General features: G+C 40.1%; 1 protein-coding gene across 1 annotated transcript in view; it reads left to right on the forward strand.

The window, feature by feature from the left end:
* The window catches only part of GPC6 (glypican 6), a 1,061,298-nt gene extending 1,056,180 nt beyond the window's left edge, over nucleotides 1-5,118 (forward strand). Inside the window, exon 9 of the mRNA XM_024755297.1 lies at nucleotides 739-5,118. Coding sequence (XP_024611065.1) covers nucleotides 739-941 — 203 coding nt within the window. The 3' untranslated portion in view covers nucleotides 942-5,118. The remainder of the gene's footprint in view (nucleotides 1-738) is intronic.
* Nucleotides 5,119-13,633: the final 8,515 nt, after the last annotated feature.

The raw sequence follows: 13,633 nt of genomic DNA on the forward strand, positions 1-13,633 counted from the left end.
ATTAAAGCCGACGGGGATACAGAAATGAACAGTATACACAACGTGTCCGCTCTCCCCCCAGAAGTATACATGCTCATGGAGGGAACAAGGAAGTAAATAATAGAGTTGCAAATGGTGATAAGTACTTTTACATAGCTAGTAATGGATGAAGACTTAACTGGACCCAGATCTGAGATAAAGCGTTTAAGAACCATGAAGGAACCAAGCAGTCAGAAGTGGGAATAGAGAAAGCTCAGAAGGCATATGAGGCAGGCAGGGACGATGCCAGGCTAAGACAGCATACTAAGTGGACACCTGGGCATTGGTTTTCAAGCGCGGAATGGCAAACTTCTTCTGTAAAGAGCTACGTATCGAATATGTTCAGCTTGGTCAGAAATACAGACACAGACGTCTCTATTAACACTGTGTTTCGGGGACTTCCCTGGCGGTCCACTGGGTAAGACTCTGCACAGGGCACGAGTTCCATCCCTGGTTGGGGAACCAAGATCCCACATGCCTCGCGGTGCGGCCAAAAATAAAAAAATAAAAATGAAACACTGTGTTTCAGATGTCTATTTAGATACAGTCCACCCACACATCACAAACCTGCCCATTACAAACAAACCCATGGGGGTGGAGTGGAGTGGAGGACCCTTGGGTGGGGAGATGTCCCCTGCCACATCCGTGTCCAAATCTCACGTGTGCCCCCACTCTTTGCTAGACTGGGTCTAACTCTCCTTTTCAATCTGTCCGCACCAGGTGATGAATCCAGCGGCTCAGGGAGTGGCAGTGGGTGCATGGATGATGTGTGTCCTACGGAGTTTGAGTTTGTCACCACAGAGGCCCCGGCAGTGGATCCTGACAGGAGAGAAGTAGACTCTTCTGCGGCCCAGCTGGGACACTCGCTCCTCTCAGGATCTCTCGTCTGCATCGCCCTGGCGTGGCAGAGACTGTGCAGATAATCCTGGGATTTTGGTCAGATGAAACTGCATTTTAGCTATCTGAACGGCCAACTCCTTTTCTTACACTCTTGGACAATGGACCATGCCACAAAAGCTTACCGTTTTCTATGAGAAGAGAGCAGTACTGCGCTATGCCTCCCTTTTTGTTTTCCCAAAGAGTACTGGGTGCCAGACTGGACTGCTTCCTCTTTCCTTCAGCTATCATCTGTGGGAAACTTGTTTATTCTAGAGAATTCTTACTCAAATCTTTCGTACCAGGAGATTTTCTTACCTTCATTTGCTTTTATGCTGCGGAAGTGAAGGAATCTCACGTTGTGAGTTTTTTATTTTTTTCCCCATTTAAAAAATAATAGGAAGAAAATAATTTTCCTTGCAAAATCAGGCCAAACCCCAAGACAACTGCATTTTCAACAAAGAAGCAAACGAGAAAAATAAAAGAGCTGTAACGCTGTAAGTTCGGCATTGCCAGCCAACTCCCAGTGTAAGCTTTTCTGTGACAAATCAGGTTTACAAAATGCTCATGCGGAGGTTTGAAATTTTTTTTAATGTAGTGAAAATACACTGTTGTCTTGGAGGTCTTGCGCGCTAACCATACAACGCCAAGCTGATTCAGAGGTACTGATAGGAAATTTAGAATTCCATCTTTAATCGGAGAGTAAAATGTGCTACAACTCAGCTCCTCTATCTCACCCTGCCCGATTTCAATTTCAGTAATTCTCTTAACGTCTGACCACTGTATCCAATTGGCACGGATTTTTCCCTTCATCTCCAGTTACTAGTGGACGCCCTCATGAATTCATCTTCCTCAAGGGTCTGAAATGAAAATAATCTTCAACCATACAATTGCTTTGCTTTAGCCACAGGCTTGACGTGAATTAGATGTTTCTGCCCCGTGCTCATTACCCTCCCAAAAGAAGAGTTCCTTTAATGAACCGATAAATAATTAGATCCATAAGTGAGTTTTCATTTTTAACTATTTGCTTTGTGTCAGTTGGTTTCTGCATCACAAGGGCATTCTCTTACAAAATAACTCACAACAACGACAAAAAAGTCAAGACAAAAAAATATATATATAGTATTGACATGGAGATTTCTTTCACTTTTTTAGTCTTAGTATGATCATCTATTTTTATATCTATATATATATATAAATCACAGATTTTAACTTCTTAATTCCAAGCTCAGGGTTGACACACCTTTGTAACGAAAATGTTTTGTCAACCAGCTCTTCTTGTTTTGTGCTGCTCAGAGAAGGGATTCCTCAATGATCTGTGAGCACCAAGAATCCAGAAAGAGAACTTTTTACGTATCTAGCCGTCCATTTATTAGAAGTTTGCCAGGGCACACCCTTCTCACACGAGCGTGTTGTGTCCTGGGTGCTCCAGACTGTATCGAACGCATGGGCAGAGCCGTGGGTGTGCAGAACTTTACCGGTCATGGAAACCGTACGCGCAAGGAATGCGATTCACACAAAACCATTGCTTTCGGTACAACGCCTTCAGCCTAGGATTCCTGCTTGGCACTTGGAGAAATATTCTAATTCAAGAGGCTGATCTGGAGCCTCACTGACCCGCCAGGTGTGCCAAAGCCAGGCGTTATGATCCTCCTGACAGAGAGAAGCAAAACAAACTAACCTGGGGCTTTATGAATACCGTTGGCTATCCATGTGTTTTTTGGTTTTTCTGATGTATCTGGGGTTGGGAAAAGTAATGTTTCAAGACACCGTAGTATGCTAGTCACACGTTAATTAACCCATTGGCAGTCATGACACATCAATGGTATTTTTCGATCTCCGTACTCATCAAAATTATGATTAGTTATTGGTTTAGTTGTCACATTTAGGTAGAACACATGCGGTACAATAGTATTAAGTGTACTTGAGCACTTTTGCAAAACAAAGTATTTAGCAGCATCTATTGTTATTGTATGCCTAACGAAATACGGAACGTAGGATTCTGAGAGATTTTGTGGCATCTTTTCACTTAAATCTTTATGAAATTGACACAATCTAATTCAGCATTACATACTTCTAGCAAACCGTTCATTTCACCGCCAGGCTTTGGCTTCCTGTCACCAATGACACATAAAACATCTCCATGAAGGACCAGTCATTTATGTTGCTCATTGTGTCGTATGTTCAGAAATCAGTATTGTCTTTCTCCAGTAATTAAGGTGCAATACATATTAAATCAATCTTGATTTTCCAAAACATTTGAGTCATAACTTGTTTTCATAGCTTTAAGCTCCAAGTCTTTCCTTTTAAAAATAGATCTGCGTTGTTTTCTGTGAAATAGATCAGAATGCCTTGTTTTCCCTGTACTTTCACCCCCAAAGGGTCTTGTGCATGTATGTGAATACACATTATATGAATGAATGTGAACCCGTGTTCTATAAACACTAACCACACAGACAATATATAAACGCCTGTTTCCTTTGTTTCCACACCTTCGTTATCAATACTATTCGTATTGGTGAGCTATAGTGACCTATAGGAGCCAGGCAGAGAACTGAAATCACGGTCAGTTAATGATGCCACAGTATCAGTCACCCACATGGATGTGGTCAAAATATTATTGAAATTGTACTTCCTGGTTTTTATCATCATCCTACTATCTCATATGATTTTCAGACTAATTTCACATAGGAATTTTTTGTGCCCTAAGGGAATTAGTTTAATCTAGTTAACCCATTTCAGTAAGTATTTTGGAATCTCCCCCTCCCCTCACCAAGTTAATTTCTCTCGTTTTAGCATAGTGATAGGGGATGCAGTGATGCTCCATTATTTTTCCTGACCTGTCCTCGTTTGCTTTGATGTCCCCTAAGTTTCTGTAATCACATCACAACCTCTGTTATGAGTAGAGAGGGATGGGCTCACTGAAATTGGATGCTAGGAACTGTTGGGTGGTGCTTATAACTGCAAACACTTAGCTTATTGAAGTGCCTCTATTTACATGTTCTTTAGTTATAATATGTATTTTTCTAACAGAAATACACGTCTGTAACTGGTGTATATTATACTTTGTATACGTTATAACGAAAGCTAAACAGAGGCTAAAGTCTTTAGCAGAGAAGAATAGATTGCAAATTCACGAGTTTGAGCTCCACTTATGGTTCTGTGTTGAGCGACAGCCACGACAGCCTTCTCTCGTTCGAATGAAGGTCAAGTCGGGACTTTGATTAGAGCCATCATAGAACATTGGCACTAGCAATCTGACTCCCTTACAGTGACTTACCCAGATCGATATCTTGTGTTCCCTGCTTTAGTTGTAAGGGATAGATAATACTACTTTGTCTACACTGAAGAACACGACTATTCATTGATGAGCAGTAGGAATTATAAAAGTAGCGTTCTATAAATCAGACACACTGAAAATATTATTGGACGCAGAAGCCTGATATTTAATTTATATTCCCTGCTGCAGACATTAGCCTACTTTAATTCTTTAGCCATTACGTATGTGTTTTGGCTACACACTGAACACCAACTGAAGTCCCCAAGGAGGAATAAAACTGAGCAACTCCTGAGTTGTGATTCTTTTACTACTTCTCTTCGCAAGGCTAATTATCAGGTGGTTTGATTAAAGGTGGAAGGGTTAGCAAATGCAAGTTTTGACTTATCCAAAACTTGCAGAAACTTAAACTCATTTTCATTTACTTACAGTCACTAACAAATCTGATTTCTAACTTTAAAAAAAAAAAAGGGGGAGGGGAGGGGCACTTTAGCTTTGCCAACAGAAGAGTAAGGAGACCATAACTTACAAATTTGCCATGTGTTCCTCCTCGGTGGAGACATTAGCCAGTGTTTAGTTTTAGGCCAAGTTCTACAAAGAAAGTATTGATCTGTATGCATTCTGGAGCCTTGCTATATAACACGGTTTGCTACAGCACAGGGCTCAGCCTAGCATGGGGCTCTTTGAGCCTCGGTGAAAGTTGAAAAGTACTGGAATCTTTGACATTGCCTTGTAATGAGGTACTTCTGTGAAAAGACACCTCAAGATGGCGTAGTAGTGAGGTCTCTGTGTGCATATGCAAACATATGTGCAGGACAAATGTGTGCACCAAACCTAAAATTTTATGTGACTGTCAAATGAATATTATTTGGGTTAAGTTTTTTTCATTTCTGATTTGGATAGAAAATTGCTATTAATCTTGTATTAAAATAGTTTTTAAAAATCTACCAGTGCCCTCTCTGCATTTTCTTAATTATTGTCATAGTCTAAATTTCAGAGCTTTTGAATTTTTTTTGTTTGAGAACTTTTTAGAAGCTGCAATATTTTTTTTTAAAAAGAGAAGAAAGGGAACCATAGATTTAAATCAGCACCACTCACCTAAGTACACTTGGCCTTTAGAACTTTAGAACATTTAGAGCTTTCCAAACATGTATGGAAGATACTATACCTCTCTTCTTTTGTGTTGGTTTCTTCTCTAAAATAAATTAGTAGCTTGACTGATGTCAGTACTTTATAAATGAGGTCAGAAACTAAGATAATGTGTAAAAGGACTAACAATTTCCAAATTTAGCAAATTGCACTGCTTTTTTACTTCTGAAATTTCCATGCTCTCAGGAATGCTAAATACTGTATAGCATGCTAAAGATTCACTTAGCAGATATTTATTAACACCTGCTCAATGCTAAACCCTGTCTAGGTGCCAGTCTGGGGTTGTCAAAATCACCAGCTGGGAAGTATTCATTCTTTTTTTTTTTTTTTTGCGGTACACAGGCCTCTCACTGTTGTGGCCTCTCCCGTTGCGGAGCACAGGCTCCGGACACGCAGGCTCAGCAGCTATGGCTCACGGGCCCAACCGCTCCACAGCATGTGGGATCTTCCCGGACCGGGGCACGAACCCGTGTCCCCTGCATCGGCAGGCAGACTCTCAACCACCGCACCACCAGGGAAGCCCGAAAGTATTCATTCTTTACTACAGTTAACCATGATTATTACAAATACATCACTTATTTCAAAAATGCTCTTTTAAATAAAGGAAACTATGGAAATAAAGTTATCACAAATATAACATTTAACTATAAGCAACATTATAATTTAGCTCACATTACTACTATGTTGATTTCTACTAAGCAAAGTGATTTCTACAAAACAGTTAAAGAACTTTAGGATAATTCCATGTAAAAAGCAGAATCTAACAAATGCTATTTGGAAATAAACTGGAACCAATGTCATCGAAAAGAAAAACTTCCAAATGGGTTTTGAGAAAAAAATAATAAAACCACCGCCACTCTTATCAACAATATTAATTTTAATTCGCTCTTTGGATAAATGGACTATAGTCAAAATATACACACAAGTATGAAAAATGACATTGATTTTTCAAATACTAACTTATGAAATAGCTAGAAAGATGTAGCCACAATTCTGTCTGTTCAAACAGACACTCCCAATTTAGTGCCGATACATCTCCATTCCACAGACACATTCATTTGCTGATATAAACTTGTGGCCAAACATATTTGGTCGGCTCATGAATGGAGCACACAGTGAAGCCAGGAGGAATTAGCTGCCTGCCTTTGTAGCTCACTTAAGGAGCTCATGTTCTTGCACATGTTGAAATAGAAAGCAGAGCAAGAAAACAGAAATTTTACCCAGTGAGCGTTCAAGTTTGGAGAGAAGCAGAAAGAAGACACACAAACTGGATTCAAGGGAAGCAGAAGAGTATTTACCTTGAATAAAGCCATCTGCCCTTCCATAGGAACTAATGTCTGTAGAGTTCTTAAATAAAAGAAAAAAATGGCTTAGGCAGTAACGGTCATCTATTCTTTTAAAAAAGAATGTGATGAGCTCTATATCACGTGCCAGACACAGTTCTGGGTACCAGAGCAAGACGCCATGAAGAACTGAGACAAAATGGGGTAGTGACTAAGGAGGAGATGCCCCTTGAGACCAGTGGTCCAGAAGAGGCTGCCTGGGTGATACTCAGGCTGTGACCTAATCACGGGAAGAAGATGCCATGTGCAGACATGGGGACAGAGATTTCCAGGCAGAGTAAAAGCAAATGTAAGGATGTACGGAAATGAGGACTAGTAAGTGAGTTGTTGGGTAGTGGGAGACGGATGGAAAGTTAAACAGGGGAAGGCATGCTTAAAAACCCTGGTCTTTTACCACCTGGTAAAGCCAGAGCCCTAGAAGGACCCATCCCTACACAGCAGCCCTGCTGGGGGCACTTATTAGTATTTTAAAGCACATTTTAGCAAAGAAGTATGCTAAGGTCTTTATGTATATACTTAATCTTTATAGGATCTCTATGATGTAGGAATAATAATGCTCGTTTTATACTGAATAAAATGAAACAGTGAGATTAATGAACTTGCCGAGCCACACAGGCGAGGCCATGATAGGAACTGAGATCTGTAACAAGTAGGCAGAAAAGCGGCAATATATAAGGATAATTTTGGTTTTTTATTCCACACACAATTGAATTTTCCGAGGGTGTTCTGAGAATTGGCAACAAGTATATGAACAGGCATTCACAGATGTTTACTTGCACAGAGGATATATATTAAAACTTTATTGCAAGATGTAGTGCCATTTAGTTGCTCTCTGTTTTCAATTCTTTTCAAAATTAAAATCCTAAGTAGACATACGACTGATTCTGGGATTTTTGCATAGCATTGAACTTAAAGCCATTGTGAACCAAAGTTTGATGCCTAGGACAGGAACATACGTACCAAATCTGCTTTTCTCTTGTTTGTCAAGTTGGCTTAAACATCATATTCACAGAAAGCAAATCATCCACAGAAAGCAAGTCAGGCTTAGCCCGACTCTCAGGGGTTCTTCCTATACATTAGCCTTGTCTATAATTTATTGCCCGTTCAGACAGTCAAGTGGACCCAAAATATAAATCAAAACTATCCAACAAAGGGCTTCCCTGGTGGCGCAGTGGTTAAGAATCCACCTGCCAATGCAGAGGACACGGGTTCGAGCCCTGTTCGGGGAAGATCCCACATGCCGTGGAGCAATTAAGCCCATGCGCCACAACTACTGAGCCTGCGCTCTAGAGCCCACGTGCCACAACTACTGAAGCCCGCATGTCTAGAACTGGTGCTCTGCAACAAGAGAAGCCACCACAATGAGAAGCCCGCGTGCCACAGCGAAGAGTAGCCCCCGCTCGCTGCAACTAGAGAAAGCCCACTCGCAACAACGAAGACCCAAAGCAGCCAAAAATTAATTAATTAATTTTTTTAAAAAGAGTAAAGAATCAAAATTAAAATTTTTTTAATTTTTAAAAAATTAAAAAACTATGCAGCTGTTAGTCAATGCAAACAGACAACTGGTCTGGCTGCTTTGTTGACTAACTTGACTGCATCTTGAAAGTACGACATTGAGACCCAGCTGAATCGAAGTCCTTGCGACGGTTTTCTCAGTTAAAATAAGGACCAGATCGTGGAGTACCATGTGTCTTTCTTCTTCATGGAGTTAAGAGCTCCTTTTATTGTTGGATTCCACCTCATGTCGTTGCCCTCCTTACCTGAGAGAATTGAGGTTGCTGATTACAGGTTTTATCCCACTTTAAAAGGTACTCTTTGGACATTTCATAAATGTAGGTGAATATCTAGTTAGAGGAAGGTTGGTTCGCAAAACTCTATTTCCTACTCTTTCATGATATCAAATGCCTTGTATTTACATAAAGCATTTCACCCAAGGGAGCTTTCAAATTCATTTTCTTTGATAATTTTCACCACACCTCCATGAAGTAGGCAGGAATTATCATCCTTATTTTCCAGATCAGAGACACTTCCTGGTGGAGCCACGGTCTTCTCAGTCTGTTCATTCTCTCCCTTTCTGCTTCTATTTTCTTTCCCTCACCCCTAATCTACCCACATCTTAAGGAATTTAATGTGAATCATTCTGGCTCCTATCAACCTCTCACTAATTTATAGAACCAGCCCCCAGTAGCTCAGCCACAGAAACCCAGTAACAAATCCTCCAAGCAGAGTCTTAGTGGAATGATACCCCAAAGAGTCTTCTAATTCATCTCTGGTCCTGAATCACATACTGTGAATCAACATATACTGAATTCTTGTGTGTGAAAAATTAGATGTCCCCAAATTATATCAAGCCAAAGAAATTTCACCCAAAGAGCTTTATCAAAAAGCTTGTTGATAACACCATAATGATTTCACTACTTGTTTGTTTGAACCGTTGCATATGAATTAGCATGTTAAGTCTATATTCCTACAGCCAAAGATAAGCCCAGATTCTGTGCATGTGTTTGTTTTTAAGCTTGAGGGCCTTTTATGTTTAATTGAAAAGAGAGAAGTTTACATTGAGCAGCGTATTAGTAGACATACAGCACGAACCATGAGAAACGTGAAGGCAAAATGAATTTCTCCAGGAAAGAAATAAAAAAGACTTCCCCTACATCCAAAATCTTTCTTCCACTGGAGAAATCCTATGACCTTTCGCCTCATGGGGCCTCACGAGCAGGGAGAGTGATGTAGGATGGCATGAAGGAGGTAAAATGAAGCAAGAGAACAGAATAGAAATCCAGTGCCATTTGAAACATATGAGGATTTCCCTGGTGGTCCAGCGGTTAAGACTACACGCTTCCCCTGCAAGGGGTGCGGGTTCAATCCCTAGTCAGGGAAGTTCCGCATGCCACAAGGTGTGGCCCAAAACAAAACAAAACACACACACACACACACACACAAATGAAACACGTGGTGTTGTCTATGTTATTTTGATCAATTCTGAACCTTAACTGTGAAAGTCTCCTCTCAAAGGGAAGACTCCCTACAGACAATATAAAATAATGGCAGTTAATGAAAAACTTAAAAAGAAATCACAGAGAAATGCCAACAAGCATATGAAAAGGTGTTCAACATCGCTAATCATCAGGGAAATGCAAATCAAATGACAATGAGCTAACACCGTGTGCCAGGTAGGATGGCCACCATCAAATAAATAAATAAATAGAAATAAATAGAAAGTCACACGTGTTGGTGAGCATGCAGAGAAATTGGGAATGTAAAATGGTGCAAGGACTGTGGAAAACGGTATGAAGCTTCCTCTAGAAACTAAACATAGGAAAAAAAAAAAAAACTAAACATATTCAGCAATACCACCCTTTCAGGTATATACCCAAGGAAATTGAAAACAGGATCGTGAAGGGAGGTTAGCACACGCATGTTCACTGCAGTACTATTCACAATAGCCAAGAGGCAGACACAACCTACACGTCCATCAGTGCATGAATGGATGAAGAAAACGTGGTGGATGCATGCGATGGAATACTAGTCAGCCTTAAGAAAGAAGGAAATCCTTTCATATGCTACAGATGGATGAAACGGGAGGACCTTACGAATGGTGGTTGCTAAGGGGTGGGCGGGGGTTGAGGTGCCAAGGGGAAGGGGAGTTGCTGGTCAGTGAGTTAAGTTTTACAAGATGAAAAATTTCTAGAGATCTATTGCACAAGGAGACACATAGACTGTACTATACACTTAGAAATTATTAAGATGGTAAATTTTATGTTATGTGGGTTTCACCACAATATAAATAAATAAATAGATAGATGATTAGATAGATGATAGATAAATAGGTGCCAGATAGATAGATGATAGACAGATAGACAGATAGATAAGAATGCATGTGCCCTGTTTCCAAGAAGTCCAGGGTCTAATGTAAGCGTGGGAATAGAGAGCAGACTCATGAACAGCTGACTGTATAATTGCTGCAATAAATACAGGCTTTCACCATGCACTATAGAGTAAAGAGAAAGGCAAAGGGGTGCTGTGGAAAGAAAACTGGTTTAAAAAGGACGACACAAGGGCTTCCGTGGTGGCGCAGTGGTTTGGAGTCCACCTGCCGATGCAGGGGACGCGGGTTCGTGCCCCGGTCCAGGAAGATCCCACATGTCGCGGAGCGGCTGGGCCCTTGAGCCATGGCCGCTGAGCCTGCGCGTCCAGAGCCTATGCTCCGCAAAGGGAGGGGCCACAACAGTGAGAGGCCCGCGTACCGCCAAAAAAAAAAAGACAACACAAGAAACCTCAGAGGAACTGTGGTACATTGAATGATTAAATATTCTCCTCCACTCACAAGGTATAAATAAGAAGTCTCTATGTCCCAAATTGTCTGAGACAGTCCCAGTTATATCTGTTGTCCCAATATAATTATTAATAGCACCCTTTCACTCTCTGGAGAGTATCCCTTGTTTGAATGATAAATTACACGGTCACCCTCGGTATGAATAATGGCTATTCAGAAGGTCAATTTGCACTCAAATGTGCATGACACCTTAGAGTTTTCCAAAGTAGCCACCCAGCTGAAGACGTACCGGGTAATATTACTGACAACTAAGCTTCCTATTTAAATTCATCCTGCCTACGTCTATTGAAAAACATCTGGAATTAGAATCAAGAATCCAAAAATAACTCTGACATCATCAAGTACTCTATATAATCCCAGCTCACAAATGCCCACCTCTAAACATCTCAAAATGGGCCATACTTGGAACTTGATCCCAGGTGAATGACCCCTCCTGCTTTTCAGTAATTTTGCTGGGTACGTCAGTGAACAAAACTTCTGACAGTTGGTGCAGCCCCAGAAGTCGTATTCTGGTTCCATTTGCTGCTGCTGGAAGGAGGCAGTTGGAAGCATGCTTTCTCCATTTGCGATCTTAGCAGTCCCAAAACAAGTACAATCATTTCCTTCTGTTTCTTGAGTCACATGCATAATCAATATTTTGATGAATAACTCTCAACCTATAGCTCTCAATCTACCTCCTGCCCCAGCACACATGACACATGACGTTCACATCAGGTGGCACCAATGACTTCCTATGCATTCAATGTACCCCCCACCTTTCTCTCCCGCTCAAATGAGCATATCAGAATGCAAGGAAGCAATGGGTATGAAGTTATCATAGAGTTAATGAGGAATTCACCCTAACTCACAAATTGTGCTCATTCAATTATTATTTCTAACTACTTGCAGCACTCTCCAATCGATTCCTACCTTGGATTTATAAAACTGTGCACTGTTCCCTTAAGATCTGGGAGGCTGTGTTCCAAAGAGAACAAAGTGTGGTATAAAAGGTGCCACCTGCCGACACCCAACATATAAAAAGATACCCCTTGGATTGAAGGTCCCTGGCAGAAAGGAACTTACTTTTGATTAAATCAGTCAGCCCTTCAAAGGCTAATTCAGCTTTTGTTTTATAGGCTCATTTATTTCTAAAGATATTCTTTAAGGATCAGTTGGACATAAATGTGTAGATTTGCATTGTCTATAGAATAAATATGAAGGCCCCTAGTAGAATTAAAAATATGATACAAATAATATTATATAAGACTTGCAAGATCTAGCCAGTGATCTAAATTCAATTCATATATTTATACTATATGTTTGGGAAGATATATAATTGATCAGTACATATTCCCTCTCCTCAAGGACCAAACAACCACACCTACTAAAAAAGCACAACAGCAGAAACACCAATAAAGACAATGCCTAAATTTCCTCTAAGCCCTTCCCATATAGTAATTCATCTTACTCTAAAAATAAAATATATTTTTAAAATAGTAGGTACCCTTATTGTCCTAATTAGACAGATGAGGAAACTGAGGCACTGACACGCTAAATGACTCTCCCAGTGTCACACATAGCTAGAATTTAGAAGATATAGAAAAATGCTGAAATCATTATTCACAATAGCCAATATTTGGAAATAACGTAAGTGTCCATCAGTGGATGAATGGATAAAGAAAATGTGGTCTATATACACAATGAAATGTTATTCATCCTTGAGAAAGAAGGAAATCCTGCCATTTGCAATAGCATGAATGGACTCTGAGGTCATTATGCTAAGTGAAATGTCAGATGGAAAAAGACAAACAACGTATGAGATCACATATGTGGAATCTAAAAAAGTTGAACTCAGTAGAATGGTGGTTAGCGGGGGCTAGGGATGCGGCAAATGGGGAGATGTTGGTCAGACTTCAGTTATAAGATGAATAATTTCTGGGCATCTAGTGTACAGCATGGTGATTATAGTTTATAATAATGTACTTAATAAAGATATTTTTAAAAATTAAAAATAAATTAAAAAATAAATTTAAAAAATAAACAAAAACTTTAAAAAATAATGTATTTATACTAGAAAGTTGCAAAGAGAGTAGATCTTAAATATTCTCAACATACAAAAATTGGTTATTATGTGACAATGGAGGCGTTAGCTAAGGCTATGGTGGTAATCACTTGGCAATATATTAAGTGTATCACATCAACACCTTGTACACCTAAACTTACACAATGTTATATGCCAATCATACCTCAGTAAAAGGTGGAGAAAAAGAAAAATGCTGAAATCCCCAGAGCTGGAAACACAGTGTGGTTACTTGAAGAGGTACACAGCTCCGACAGAACAGAGGTCAAGTCCTGCCTGCTGTGCAGGAGCATGAAGGAAGGAGAGAGCCTACCTGTGGAAATGATCTAGTGTGGACTCCACTGCAGGCAAAGTACATGAAAAATAGTCAGTGATCATCTCATTTCCATATATGCTTTCACTCTGTCAGGATTTTTCAGATTGTGTTTCCTGCACATACCCTGGGGTGTGGGGAGAATGCGTAGTTCTGGAAGGATATACATTAAGCCATATGTATAGGCACATAAATATATACGGGCTAGAATAATTGATCAAAAGGAGACCTGGATGTTTTTTTTTCTTCCCAACTCCACATA

Source organism: Neophocaena asiaeorientalis, unplaced genomic scaffold, assembly GCF_003031525.2.
Source record: "Neophocaena asiaeorientalis asiaeorientalis breed wild unplaced genomic scaffold, Neophocaena_asiaeorientalis_V1.1 scaffold141, whole genome shotgun sequence".
Taxonomy (NCBI): Eukaryota; Metazoa; Chordata; class Mammalia; order Artiodactyla; family Phocoenidae; genus Neophocaena; species Neophocaena asiaeorientalis.